Source organism: Alligator mississippiensis, chromosome 1 (genome assembly GCF_030867095.1).
Source record: "Alligator mississippiensis isolate rAllMis1 chromosome 1, rAllMis1, whole genome shotgun sequence".
NCBI lineage: Eukaryota > Metazoa > Chordata > Crocodylia > Alligatoridae > Alligator > Alligator mississippiensis.
The window spans coordinates 450,847,749-450,863,209 of NC_081824.1; the positions used below are offsets into that span (position 1 = coordinate 450,847,749).

The following is a 15,461-nucleotide window of genomic DNA, read 5'->3' on the forward strand; positions in this document are numbered from 1 at the left end:
TGGGGTGCATCTGCCCTGGGCACAGGGATGCCAAACAATTTGGGGAAGGGGATGCAAACAAGGCAATACAATTTTCATTAAATGATAGTGTCGTGGAAACACACACAGAGTACTTTTGGGTCAGGTCAGCAGAAGCTTTTATTCAAAAGAAACTATAGCTGTAGGGGGAGTTCCAAAGTGACATGGATTTCCCAAGCACTTGGAAGGGGTCCCCCCCCAAGAGCAAAATCAGGAGGCTTATATACTTTTTAACAGTCACTTACAACTCACGTGATCATATAGTGAAATTAGCATGAAAAGCGGCTATAATATTACTTCATTATTTCTTTGCTGTTATCAGGATAGGAATTATGGGGGAGGTAGGGTTAGTTCACAAACCTCCTTCTTGCACCTGGAAATCTACTTTGTACATATTTTTTTTCTACCTTCAAGGCTGCGGTGAGTGAAGCAGTTGCAGAAGAGTTACAAAGAACAAACACTTGCCCTTATCTGTTCTACTGTACCGAGCCAGCAATTCTACACAAAGCGGTTATGTCATCTTATAACTAAAATTATCAAAGTTTAAGGCATATATTTTTTCTGATTCCACAGCCCCCCCCCCCCCTTTGAGACTATTTAGTCTCACTTTAGCCTTAAATTTCCATTCTCATGAGCCCCTCTATTTCATCATGCAGCCTTTCATGTTTTCTTTCAATCCGCTCACACTTTTGTAACACCATTATTCTAGACTCTGCTGTGGGTTTTCTTGCCTTGCTAAAGCTTCCCCTGCTGGCTTTCACGCAGCAGAGGATCAGTTGCATTAAGACATAGAACATTATCAGAACTATCAAGACAAACAATATTCCATACAGGATTTTCTTGCCAAGGGCCCCGAAATCTGGGAGCCAGGAGGTTAGCCAAGACCACATTTCTTCTAGACCCCAGTCAGTATTTTCTGAGGCCACTTGATGTAGGACCCTTAACTGATTTCGGATTTTGCGAATGTCAGTTTTGATTCGCATGTCCTGATTGACATAGACACAACAGGTGGAGTTTATTAAGGCACATATTCCTCCCTGGGATACCAATAGGTAATCTAGGGCTATGCGGTGTTGTATAGTTACTTGTGAGATCTGGGAGATCTCTTTTTGCAGAGCCTGAATTGCATCCGCAGTGGCATTTCCCATAGCTTCCATTGTGGCTGAAATGTTAATTATGGCTAGTTCCAATTCTCTTACTCCAAGCCACGGTATGAAGGTTCTCACAAATCGATGGAACCCCGTGTTTCTGGTAGCTAAGGGGTTAACCGCCCTTTTCATGTGATGGTTGAAATTGTTTACTTGTTCCAGATATATTGCACTATGCATTTCGAAACCAGGGATAACACGTCCAAGAGTGCATGCCCCCACCCAATTCCAGGGCAAGATTTTATGAGCCCTGTTTCCGCAGAGCCAGTAAAGGCCTGGGGCAGAAAGGGTACTCAAATCTCGACAGTTGTTGTGCCCTATCCGGCACTTTCGATTGATATGCATCGTATAGGACGGTCCACGTTCAGCTGCTATCCTGCTGGACCGACACATATTACAAGAAGTAAAATTGGAGTGAATGTAAAATTCCGATCTGTTTGCAATGAGAGCAACATGAGGTTCCTTAGAAAAGTTGTAGACCATGAATCCTGTACAATTGAGGGAGGGTACGTTACCCAACAGGATTCCACTGGTGCTACTAGGGCTATAATCTAGAGTAGTTAGGCAAGAGGGTAGTGTCCTACAGGTGTGGCTTTATTATAAGCTCCGGTGTTGTTGGATCTGTAACAGAAAGGCGCCTCTATTCTTGGGGAGATTATCCAGTTAGCAGGGGCAGCCCTCCATTCTTTAGGAGCGGACCGATGGGCAGCTAACGAGTAGTGTCTAACGAAGCCGCCGTTTATTGTTCCCCATTGCTGGAGGGATATTGGTACTCCGATCATTGGGATTCCTTGGTGTAGGTGTGCTGGGCTGTGAGAGCATATCCAGCAGTCACTTTTATTTCCAGCTTGAGCCACCGCATGGGAGATCTGCAAATACAAATTTTTCTCCCACCCCCCTTGGGTGATACTGAGATACCCAAGTGTGATATATAAGGATATCAGTGCCATTTTTAGATACAGGAGGGACAAAGAATCTTAACAACAAACATAACCAGCACCAGTAAGAAAAAGAACACTACCAGCCAAACCCAGGATGGCAGCCAAAGTCTTTCTTCGTCCTCTGGGCTCAAGTTACCTAAAGGACTGATAATGTCGGCTCTTGCTCTTGATCGAGGTGGTGATCTTCCGAATGGGAGCATTCACTTTCTTCGAGGCCGAAGATGATATCTTCGTTCTTCAACTGATGAATCCGGCTGGGCTGAGGTGTTGGGTGCAGGGGAGAGGTTACTAGCACTTGCACCCTGATGCTCCTCACTTGCCTGAGTGAGGTCCTGAGGGTCTTTGTCCTTGGCCTCAGGGAAAGATCCCAACCTTGGTTGGAATACAGCTGCTTCGGGGTCCAATGGAGGTGATACCTTCTTGCAGTGCGAGGCGTGAGTCCACGTTTGGTGACCTTGGCAACGAACAGCAGAATTAGTGGTCAGAAGTACCTGGAAAGGTCCTTTCCATCTGGGTTGAAGTGCGTTTTTCCGTTGATAGACCTTTACGTAGATCCAATCCCCTGGTTCGAGGTTGTGACAGGGAACATCCGGTGGTTGAGGTAAGGCTTCTTGGACCTGTGAATGAACAGACCTGGCATACTTCATTAATGCCTTGCAATAATTTAGTACAGTTTCATCAGTTAATTGTAGGTCTGTTTGGTGAGGGGCAACAGGTGGTGTAGCTGGCATCCTCATGGGTCGTGCCATGAGTATTTCGTAAGGGGTTAGGCCATGTTTTCTGTTAACAGTGTTTCTAATGTGCATAAGAGCAATAGGCAGTGCATCAGGCCATTTGAGGCCTGTTTCAGCACAAATCTTCGAAACGCGCGTTTTTAAATCAGAGTTTTTACGTTCTACAGCACCACTTGATTGTGGATAATAACTACAGTGTAGGTGTTGCTGTATGTTGAGTGCTTGGCAGATGTTTTTTACTATCTGTCCTGTGAAATGGGTGCCACGGTCACTATCTATTGTGAGGGGCAATCCAAATCTAGGGATGAAATATTTGAGCAATTTCTTTGCTACAGTGATGGAATCAGCACGTACGCATGGGTAGGCTTCCACCCATCCAGAGAACACATCAATAATAACAAGGATGTACTCATAAGAACAGCACTTAGGTAGCTGCACAAAATCAATTTGCAGATTTACAAACGGTCCCCATGGAGGGGGATGGGCTGCGGGTGTCGTTTTTACCCGTTGCCCAATGTTGTGAGCTAAGCAGATGGGACAGGAGCTACAGTACTGTTGTGCCATGGAAGGAAAATTTGGGGCAAACCAATTTCTTTGTACTGTAGCAATCATTCCTCCTTTGCTCGTATGGGCCACAGAGTGGGTTAAACGAGCAAGATGTGGCAAAAGCTCTCTAGGCGCCACCAGGCGGCCGTCCGGGGAGCGCCAGAGAGAGTCGGGGTGCAGTGAACATCCTGCATGCAGCCAGTCATTTATTTCCTTTTTTGGGGCCTGATTTTGAAGAAGGACCAGACTTGAAAGGCTAGCCAAAGGAGACTGGTCTGCTGAAAAACAAACAAAAACAGAGTTAGGAGCCTGTGGGCCAGAAAGGGCTGCATTTCTGGCAGAACGGTCTGCCAGATCATTTCCTCGTGTGACATCATCAAAGGGTTTCTCGTGAGCTTTACATTTAACAATAGCAATAGCAAGAGGCAATTGAACAGCTTCTAAGAGCGCTTTTACATAACAACCATGACTGATTTGGGTCCCTGATGAAGTGAGGAACCCTCTTTGTTTCCAGATTTGTCCAAAATCATGAACAACACCAAAAGCATACTTAGAGTCAGTATAAATGGTTGTGGTTTGATTTTTTGCAAGAATGCAAGCACGTGTTAAAGCAATGAGTTCAGCAACTTGAGCAGAACGAGCTTGGGGTAAAGAATAGGCTTCCAAAACAGCGTACTGAGTGCATACTGCATATCCCGCAACTAATTTGCCTGCATCATTTCTAAGACGGGAACCATCAACAAACAAAACAAGGTCAGAGTTCGGGATAGGAATGTCCTTGAGGTCAGTTCGAGGGGTTAACAATTGAGTTGTGATAGACAGGCAATCATGAGGCTCACCATCAGAGGCGATAGGCAGAAGTGACGCAGGATTCAGAATTGAACAGCGATTTAAGGTTACATTTGCAGCTGACAGTAGAAGTTTCTCATATTTAGTAAGACGGGAATTGGAAATGTGCTGAGTTTTGCCCTTGAGCAGAAGGGCCATCACAGCATGTGGAACTGCAACGGTTAAAGAGTGTCCCAAAACTAGAGAATCTGCCTTTTCAACCAACAAGGCAGGAGCTGCAACTGAACGGAGGCAAGGAGGAAGTCCCGCAGCTACGGGATCAAGGGCAGAGCTGTAATATGCAATTGGGCGATGCTTTTCACCGTGCAGCTGAGTGAGTACTCCTAAAGCGATTCCTTCCCGTTCATGACAAAACAAGGTAAAGGGTTTCTTATAATTAGGAAGTCCAAGAGCAGGAGCAAGAGTGAGGGCTTGCTTAAGGGCCACAAATGCTTGTTCGGCTTCAGGAGTCCAAGGGAGGGGTTCCGGGGTGGTATCATGAGTGAATGCTTGCAAGGGTTTTGCGAAAGCAGCATAACCCAGGATCCACTGTCTACAATAACCCGTTGCACCTAAGAATCCCCTCATCTGTTTTCTAGTCATAGGTTTGGGAATGTTGAGGATAGCTTCAACTCTACTAGGGGAAAGGTGTCATTCTCCTGCTGAGATATCATGCCCTAAATAATGTACCTTAGACTTGCAGAGCTGCAATTTAGATTTTGAGGCCTTGTGGCCTTTCTGAGCTAAAGCTGTGAGGAGTGTCAAAGTATCTTGCTCACAGGCCTCTAAAGTGGGTGAGGCTAACAATAGATCATCAACGTACTGAACAAGGGTGGACCCCCCTTTGAACGTGATAGGATCCAAATCTTTTTTTAGGATCTGGGAAAACAGGGTTGGGGACTCTGTATATCCCTGAGGGAGTCTTGTCCAGGTATATTGAAATCCCTGATAAGTAAATGCAAACAGATACTGGCTATCCTTATGAACGGGGATAGAGAAAAAAGCAGAACAAAGATCCACTACTGTGAAATACGTAGCATCTGAAGGGATACAGGAAAGAATAGTGGCAGGGTTAGGGACCACGGGGAAAGCGGGTAACACAGCGGCATTTACAGCTCGAAGATCTTGCACAAAGCGATACGTATCTTTACCAGGTTTTCTGACAGGTAGGATAGGTGTGTTGCAAGGGGAGCGTATTGGGACAATAATCCCTTGCTCAAGGAGTGAGGAAACGACAGGCTTGATCCCTTCCTCAGCTTCCTTTGAGATGGGGTACTGTGGGACACGAGGAAGTGGCTTGGCAGGGTTCAGGATGATACGCACTGGTTCAGCACTCAGCATGTGCCCCACTTCATTCGCATGGGTGGACCACAGCTGTGGAGGTACTCGTGCCAACAGTTCCTCTTGCAAGAAGGAAGTGTCAGAATCAGAGTACTCCTGGGTTAGCAAAGCCACAAGCTCGGTTTCCCTATGTTCCAGTACCTCAAGGTAAACACCATCTGGGCTACAATAAATCACGCATCCCAGTTTACACAGCAAATCCTTACCAAGAAGGTTGACAGGTGCACAGGGGCTAAGAAGAAAGGCATGATTTTCAGACAAAGGGCCAATAGAGATGGAGACAGGTTCAGAGACGGGATGTGGGATAGGTTGTCCGCCTATACCGACAGCATTTACAGTTTCAGGAGAATAAGTTAGAAAAGGAAACTCAGCAGCCTTTAGCGTGGAGCGGGACGCTCCGGTGTCGACAAGACAGGAGACAGGTTTACCAGAAATAAGGCATTCAACAAACGGACCAGATTGGTCAGTAGCAAGCAAAGGAGCAATGATGTCACTGTCCCTCAGGCTGTCCTATTCAACACTGGGAAAATTGACAGGAAGTGGAGGTGGGGGCTGGGGTCTGGGTCCTTGGCCGGGGCGGTTGGGGCATTCTGATTTCCAATGTCCTTCTTGCTTGCAATAATGACATTGGTTCCCATAGCCTGGGTTTTGTGGGCTCAAGGATCTATCTCTTCCCCTGAATCTACCCGGGCCTCCCCTTCCCCGTTCTCGTCCCCTTCCTCTACCTGGACCCTGCAACTGAGAAATCTGTAAGGCCATTAACTTAAACTCGGCACTGTCTTTAGACCGTTCCAATTTGTTATGAAAATGGTTAGCCGCAGCAAGGACTTCAGTCAAATCTTTAGTTTCCCAGCCAATAATTACTGTTTGAATTTTCTCAGCAATATTAGGGTTAAGTCCCTGGACGAATGCTGCCACTATTGCTTGTTTAGCATTTCCGACTGGGTTATCCATTCCTGAGTATCGTTCAAATGCCTGTTTGAGGCGTTCTAAATAGTCACTGGGGTGTTCATTTTTGTTTTGTTTACAGGTATTTATTTTGGTCCAGTCTGCCTTTTTTGGGCAAATTGTGAGAACTGCCTGAACCAAAGCATTTCTCTTGTCAATAAAGTCTTGGCCAATCCCTGGGTTTTGATCTGGCCAAGTACAGGCAGCGTACAGACGTAACATAGTCTCCTTGGGCAAAATGGATCGCATGAGCTGATTAATGTCAGCCCATGTTGGATTATAACAATTTATAACAGTCTGCAATTCTTCCTGAAATTTTTCTGGGTCTTCCCTGATTTTTGGGAACTTTTGAGTTAAATTGTAGAGATCACCTGGAGTCCAGGGTGCATGCACAGTTACTATATTTTGTCCATCGGTGCCAATGCCTGGCATTTGTCTTAGGGGGTAAACTTGTGCAGTTCGGGATCTCAGATTGATGGGAGATCTTTCCATGCCTATTCCCATTCTTCTAAATACACCTGTGGTGGGTTGTGAACCAGGAGTAAATTGCCACACTGGTGATGATTGAGTGGCAGATATGGTGGATGAGTCTGGACTATTAAGCTCCGTGGATGGATTTACTGAAGGAGCTTCAGCTAATGGGTCACTAGCCTGGGCTGCAGCCTGATGTTGAACCGGTTGTTGCTGATGTGGGAGTCCCAGGAGAGCAGGGTTCGAACAAAGGTCAAGGATATCCTCTGCTGGCTCCGGTGGTGGGGGCGCCCCGGGCAATGCTGGATACATCGGAGCGGTGGCCAGCGTGTAATTTGGGGGAGCAGCCAATTTCTCCTGAACAGCTTTTAACTGCTGTTTTAATTTTTCTTGAGAGTCTTTTAGGCTCCTAGTTTGAGATTCTGTCCGCCTTTTGGACATTTCATCATACCAATAAAAGAACGCGTCCCACTGGTTTTGTGGTGTTTTGGATCCACGGGACTCTAACGCCCCTCTCAAGTGCACTATTTTATCCTGATCAAATGTTCCTTCCTGTGGAAAATGTTTCACAGGATCATCCCTAGTATACCAGTTCCACTTATCCAAGTACTTGCAAGTCTCGGGAGAATAGTGTGTGTACATAAAGTACACCGGAGTCCCCTTAGGGGGGACAGGAACCTGTTTAGACTGACTTGTTCCCATTTTTAGTCACACAGGGAGACGTAGGAGAGGCTTATTTAGGATGTCCGGGCCGCTCAGTGCCTTGCCCCGCAGTTTTTCACTGCCCAGACAAAAGGCTTCTGACCCGACACCGGCTCATAAAATGGAAATGGGGAGGGAAACACTAGAGGGATCCTTTCACTCCTGCTTTTGGCAGAAGCTACTGGGACGAGGGGTTTGGAAAAGACAAAATCACTCAGACGCCCTGTCCACTGGGTCACGAGGTTCCAGTTGGGTCCCCTGGCTTTCAAAACTGCCCTGTCAGGCAGAATTGGGGCGTCTGAACCCAACCTTAGTCTCAGTCCTGGTCAGTGGCTCATATTTCTAAATACACACACACATTCATTCAATAAGCCCTGTCCACTGAGTCACGAGGTTCCAGTTGGGCCCCCTTGCTTTCAAAACTGCCCTGTCAGGCAGAATTGGGGCGGCTGAGCCCAACCGTAGTCTCAGTCCTGGTCAGTGGCTCATATTTCTAAATACACACACACATGCACATTTATTCAGTCAGCCAGACCTCCTACCCCACACCGCCTTAGTTAATTAACTACAAGCCCGATGTGCTGTTGGATGAAGGTGCCTCAAACAATTTCTCCCTAAAACGTACGTTACCAGACACAAAATGGGATCCTTTACCAGACAGAAAATTTTAGCCGGCAGGAAGGTTCAGACTGACCTGTTTTAACAAGGTTCAGATCCAGTTACCACGGCCAAGTTGGAAGCCTGCAGGCAGTCCTCCTCCGAAACCCCAATAGAGATTTTGAATTAGGTCTCTTACCTCTCAAGTTTGGCGCCTCAGGGTTCGGGGTGGGGGGTAGCCTGCGGTCCTCCTTCCTCAGCCTGTGTTCTGGATCCGAGTCACGGCACCAGGAATTGTCGTGGAAACACACACAGAGTACTTTTGGGTCAGGTCAGCAGAAGCTTTTATTCAAAAGAAACTACAGCTGTAGGGGGAGTTCCAAAGTGACATGGATTTCCCAAGCACTTGGAAGGGGTCCCCCCCCAAGAGCAAAATCAGGAGGCTTATATACTTTTTAACAGTCGCTTACAACTCACGTGATCATATAGTGAAATTAGCATGAAAAGCGGCTATAATATTACTTCATTATTTCTTTGCTGTTATCAGGATGGGAATTATGGGGGAGGTAGGGTTAGTTCACAAACCTCCTTCTTGCACCTGGAAATCTACTTTGTACATATTTTTTTTTTCTACCTTTAAGGCCGCGGTGAGCGAAGCATTTGCAGAAGAGTTACAAAGAACAAATACTTGCCCTTATCTGTTCTACTGTACCGAGCCAGCAATTCTACACAAAGCGGTTATGTCATCTTATAACTAAAATAATCAAAGTTTAAGGCATATATTTTTTCTGATTCCACAACAGTATCCAGTGAATACTTTTGCAAGTGCAGCAAAAATAGCTGAAATCAATTGAAATGTTATTCAGATTGGTGAATCACAATAAATTGCAATGTTATTTCCATTGGTAAATCACAATAATTTGAACTTTTATTCATGCAGGCCCAGGCCTTGCCCCAGAGACCTGACAGATTTTTTTTATTGCTGAATCACAATAAATTGGAATACTATTCATGCATGTATGTATATGAAAAAAGGTGGGACCTCCCTCACCTAGTCCAATGGGACTGCTCTGCCTGGCAAGAAGCGGGACGGCCAGGGTGAGGGCGTATTTATACCCAGCATCAGTGTTGATCTAGTAAAGGATCACCTTGAGAAGCTGGACACCTTAAAGACAGCTGGTCCTGACAGATTACACCCTAGGGTACTCAAGGAGCTGGCAGGTCTCATAGCCCAACCACTGGCAAAAATATTAAAAAATCGTGGCACTCAGGTGAAGTACCTGAAGACTGGAAGAAGGCCAGTGTGGTACCCTGGTAAGGTTCTTGAGAAAATGATCAAAGAGACCCTTCTGAATGTCTCTAGTGGGTTATGGAATAGAGAAAATCCCACACAATTTACTGATTCGTTTTGATGCACTGGCTGGGGGAGTAGTTAGCTGATTGCAGATTTCACAATGATTACACGCTTAATTCATACAACACAATTTTATTTTTAAATTCTTTGCTACTTATATAACACTGCTTAGCTTTAAGAAACACCACAAACATTAAGAACACAATAACTACGTATATCAGAAACAATGCTCCGAATGCACTTCCATCCCAAACAATGCTATAAGAATTAGTATTACAAAAACAACTACAATTACAACTAAAAGTTAAATTTGAATCAATACTGTTATTTTCATACTATACTTACAATCCTAGAATTCTGAGAAGCCAAACACCTAAATATGGTTTCATTCCTCAGTAGTACAATGTAATGGGTTGGCCTCAGTAGTACGGTTCAATGGGCTCGCCTCAGCAATACAATTCAATGGGCTGGCCGCAATACTGATAGGAATAAGTCCCCTTCCTTCAGTCCCTTTCGGGCGCTCTGCAGCTTCAGCGTGTACTAAGAGATTCGTGTTCACGGAGAGGGTGGTTCAGGTGATCGGTCTGATCCGGCCTACACTTACGATTCTTCCTTCGTTGTTCTGCAAGTATAGTCACCTCCAAATTGGGACAGTAGGTTACAGTTTTTATTGAGTGAGCTACCGTCTTGGGCCACTCCTACTCAAACCTGTCATTACCCCCAAATTTGGGCTCGGATCTTACTCAACAGATTCTTTTGCTTAGTAATTAGTTTCTTTTGTTGATCATTTTAATTACTTTGGGGAACTTCCATACCACTACAAGTGACCTTTTCTTACCAATCTGGTCAAAAGGTCCTAGGGTTTGATCTCTCGGAACTCAGGATATTTGCTTAAGAATCATTGTTAGGTTCTCTTTGTAAAAGACTTCTAAAGATAAAATTCAAGAGTTAAAACTTTAAGCAAAGTCTGGATTTTCCACACGTAGTCCAAAACAATGACCTAGATAAGGAGATAAATCTTATCTTCTTCCTGAAACTGGCTAATGGGCAACCATTACAAACATTCAAACTATTCCATTCAATATGACAAGATTCACTAAAGCTGCGGCCTAGAAATATACTATGAATAGACCTTCCTGCAGCAGTCTGTCCTAAAGATGATTGGAAGGAAGAGACAGTCCTTGAGCTGTTGCTACAGCTGCCACCATACTTGCCCACAGAGTAAAGGGAATATTGCGGGACATTAAAAGATATTCAGGCACTGAAAGTATATATTAAGCCCAAACATTACAACACTTACTTCTGTACCCCTGGAGCTTGCTTTACTACCTGTTTGTCCAGCATCTCCTGATGCAGCACACACACGTACACAATGCCCTGAATTAGGTTGTACTGGCTAAATACAGAAGTGATCTGTCATGACCTTGTAAGTGGAGCTCACCCTTCACTCTTCAGGCTGTATACCTGCATACCTTTCTTACAGTGGTGCTGTGAGGGTCAACTAGTAAAATGGTTGCACAGTATATTTTAACAAGTGGGGCTATTTCATTGTGTGTCAACATATTGCACATAAATATTATTTATTTATTAGGTGCATGTGTGTCTAATCTTACTTACACACCCACACGCGCCCTATTACCCTGTGTGGGAACTCTGGGGAAGGGGAGGCCCATTGTTGGGAGTGGGATTACACATTCACTGTGGCTGGATTTAAAATAGAAATCCAGGTGCAAGCAGTTCTGGGAAACAGTGCTCTGCGTGGGGAACCATAACAAGTCGGCCAGGACTTGTGCCAGGCCCAGGGCTGGCTTTCGCCACACGGCCTAGATACACAAGGGACATTCAGGATGCCCAAGTCCTAAAATCATATCAGGACACTCATCTGGTGATTTCAGTGGGGTTCAAGGCCCGCTACCAGTCTAGGCTGCCAGAGTGCTATGGAAGCGTGCACGGAGGGGATGCTTACGTGAGAGATGTGATTTGGGGATCAAGATGTCCTGGAAATAGCACAGCATGGCATCTCTAAGGAGACCCAGGGATAATCAAGAGGTTAATACCGTATTTTGCCTTGGAGGGGTCAGATGATCCGTTCTGTGCAGCTGGAAGTTCTGTGTTTCCAGTAAGGACAAATCTTACTGGACTGGTAATGAAGGAAGAGCAACCTGCCCAAATGCAGCCAAGAAACAGAAGCTTGGTTAAAAGAGTCAGTGACACCAAGAAATGACATTTCACATCCTGATTGAAATGAACCATTGCTCAAATGGCAGCAGACTCTTTGCATAGGGGAGGTCATCGCTGCAGCTTGTCACAGAAGGGCTCTGGATTTGCAGAAGTAACCGAATGGGGAGTTGACAACTGCCTTGAAAAGGATGGCTCCGGAGATCCAGCGTCTCTTCCCTCTTCTCCAAACTAGGACAACCTGGGCCTTCATTGGCCTTCTCAGTAGGGGTGTGCAAAACAGGCCCTGCATGATTCGAATTTGGATTTGGCCCAAATCGGGGACAGGGATTCGATTAATTGATTCAGATCACTGTCCCCGATTTGGTTTGGGCAAATCCAAATCTGAAGATTCGATGCTGATTCAGAGAATCAGTGATTCGGCCATAAACACAGCTTGAAATATTTTTGTACATACCTCGAGGTACCAGCACAGCTCATGATCGCTGTGATGGAGCGTCCCACAGGAGTGCCCCGCTATGCTACGTGCTCAGTGGTGAACCCGGAAGTGGACCAGAAGTATTTTCAGTCTATTTCTGGGTCTGCCGGGGAGCCAATCAGGGGCCCCCCATCCCCTCCGGCTCTGCGATCAGCCTCAGGGCAGACCCTGGGTGTCCCCCCCAGACCCAGGAGGCACCAGTCACCAAGCTGGGGCGATGCAGGAGGGCCCCCAGTGCACTACCCAGCGGACCCAGAAGTGGACCGGAAGTGCTTCTGGTCTACTTCTGGGTCTGCTGCCGAGTGCGCTGGGGAGCGCCCCCGTGCTCCTGTGGGATGCTACATGTGCCCCTGCATGGCAGTGTTCATGAGCTGTCTGCTACCTAGACTTATGTAGAAAAAACATTTAAAGCTGTGTCTATGTCCAAATCACAGAATCTTTTTGAATCTCTCCGAATTAATTCAGAGGGATCTGATTCGATTTGGAGAGATTAAAAGGTCCTCTGATTCAGTTCAGATTTGGAGATCCAGCCCCAAATCGGACTGAATCTCCGCCAAATTGATTCACGGACCGAAGCTTTGCACAGTCCTACTTCTCAGCCTTCCAGACGGGTGACGGTTACATCTCCTCCCCCAGTGCAGTGGGGAATGTGGAGGTCTCTGTCCATCCCATGAATAATACTGGCATCCCCTCCACCCTACTGATCCCTCTCCACCTTCTGAAGCTTCCTCAGTTTCCATGTCCAGCCACTGGGGGTACTTAAACGAAAAAAGGTTGAAAACCCCTGGAGTAGTCGGTTGGAGTACCAGGAAAGCATGACCAGAACCTCCTGCCTTGACATCTGCCTAGGCCCGTCATAGGTGGAACAAGCACTGGACCTGACTGCTTACAGACTCCTTTTCCTGGTCCAGTGCACACAGTGATTTGCAAAGTTTCAGGACACAACAGGGGCATTATTTGATGTCCCCTCTCAGCTGTCACTGTGAAGAGCAACAGCATCACCTTGCCTGTTAGCTGACAACCAGAAAGTTTCCTTTCTGCAGTCAATTGCCTCTCAGACCCATCTGCTAGGATGAGATCAGCCCAGACACACGTGTCACAAAGCCTGGACTTGGACGTTCCACCAGCTGACTCCAGGGGTTGCACCAGAAACCTCACAGACAGCAGTGTCATCACATCTGCAGCACGAGGGAGAAGAGCTTAGGTATGATCATGGCAAAGCTCTGCCCCCGTGGTATTATTACAGAACACTAAAGCTTTCTAACAAGCAACGTCACACAGCACTCTGAGGGCAGCAGTTTCTTGGACCTTAGCCTCACAAGGCCTGCAATCCTTTAATCCAGTGGGCAATGGGATAATTTCTACTTAAGGATCAGGCTCTGGCCCTGGAATAAAAGAATTAGGGTTCTTCTAGGGAAACAGGGCCTGAGCCTAGGGCACAGCATGTGGTTCCTAAAGCAGACTGATGTGCCTCACTCCTTTTTATGCACAGAGAATACTGTACTCCATCAGGTCCAAACTCAAAGTGATGGGGAAGCGTGAAATCACAGCATGTCCTAGCACCACCCTTGAATCCAAGTGGAGACCAACACAAAGAGTCAAAGACACATCTGGATATGCACTTAAATATTTATTTAAAGAATAAATTACAGAACTTAATTACAGAACTACAGAATTATGGAGGATGGCCCAGGGCATGGAGGCGGAGGGCAGACCTGCAGCAGCAGGAGAAGTCAATGTACTGGCCAGCAAAATGGCTACATGAGCCATTCCTGGAGGACGAGCAGGAGACAGCGAATGTCCTGGTTTCTTGCCACAAGCAGCAGCGCTGTGGGAATACTGGATTGCCTCATTTCAGAGATGCAGCAGAGACAGCGAGTGCCCTGGTGTCTCACCACGAATACAGGATCGCCTCTTTTCAGATAAAGCAGCAGCAGTGCTGGAGACGCACTAGATCTCCCTGTTTCAGGGACGGAGCAGCAGCACTGTGGAGACACTGGATCTCCCTGTTTCTGAGGACAAGCAGCGGTGCTGTGGAGTCACTGATCTCCTGGAGGAGGAAGAGGACGAGACGACACTGGATCCCCGGAGTTGTCCTCTTCCCCTATGCTGCCAACACCTCTGTTCAGTTGCTGCAGAGTCAAGATGGAAGAAGCCTTCTGGGACAGCCCCCAGTGATGGCCTCCCACGATGCATTCTGCCTGCCACCATTTGCAACAGCTTCCACTTCTGTTTTGCCTTGAACAGCCTCTTGCCATGAGCGGACAACCTCCTTATGGCCACCAAGCCCCAGCAGTGGGAGCACCCCATGTCTGGGAGCAGCTTCCCACTCTGGCCACCAGCCAGAGCTTCAGCTGGCCCTATTTATAGAGGAGCGGCTGACTGCAGCTGACCAATCACATAGGGTCTGTCCATATATGGCCATCAAATTGTCCTATAGCCATCCAAATGTCCATATATGGCCATCAGATACGGTGACCATTGATTGTTCATATATGGAGAACTCCTCTCCAATTAATCCAGGTGAGAAAATGGGAAAAGCCTGGGTACATCCCACACCTTTCTTTCACCATGGCAAAATCAGGACTCTGGCTGCAACAAACACTTGTAATCATAAATGTCCTTGTCTTTGGTTTTCTCCTCTTTGGGGTTTCCTGCTTTGCTCCAGACACGTGGGGCACAGCCCCCATTCCTCATTGGCAGCGAGGTTCTGCCACAATCACAGGCCTCCAGGAGCTGGGGCTTGAAAGGAAACACTCACTCCCAGGAGAGTCGCACTAAAATCCAACTTGCCCTATTCGTTTCATCCTCCCCCTCGTCTTGTGGGGACATCCCTTCCTTCCTGGATCATGCCTGGGACCACGAACTGTTCTTTCGCTAAACCACCTGCCTCTCTGGGCACAAACGGACTTCGGACTGAGCACAAAGCTCCAACTCTTTGGTCTATCTCAAGTCAAGGGGAGAGCTGGCATTTAGCTGTCACTGCCTCCTCTTGCTGCCCCTATAAGTCAGTGGTACGTGAGCTGTTTTACTGAGACTTATGCTTGAATCTAGTTACAAGAGTCCTCAGGAAATTAGTCCATCTGGCAGTCCTTAGTAAAACACCTCACAAGTTCGTCTGTTATGAGATCAACCTGGCAGTTTCCTCACAAAGGCCTATACTAGGCTCTGACATCA

General features: G+C 46.7%; 1 protein-coding gene across 1 annotated transcript in view; it reads right to left on the bottom strand.

The window, feature by feature from the left end:
• The window catches only part of LOC132249655 (syncytin-2-like), a 21,926-nt gene continuing 6,465 nt past the window's right edge, over nucleotides 1-15,461 (bottom strand). The window contains exon 2 of the mRNA XM_059725288.1: nucleotides 1-2,724. Coding sequence (XP_059581271.1) covers nucleotides 633-1,649 — 1,017 coding nt within the window. The 5' untranslated portion in view covers nucleotides 1,650-2,724 and the 3' untranslated portion in view covers nucleotides 1-632. The remainder of the gene's footprint in view (nucleotides 2,725-15,461) is intronic.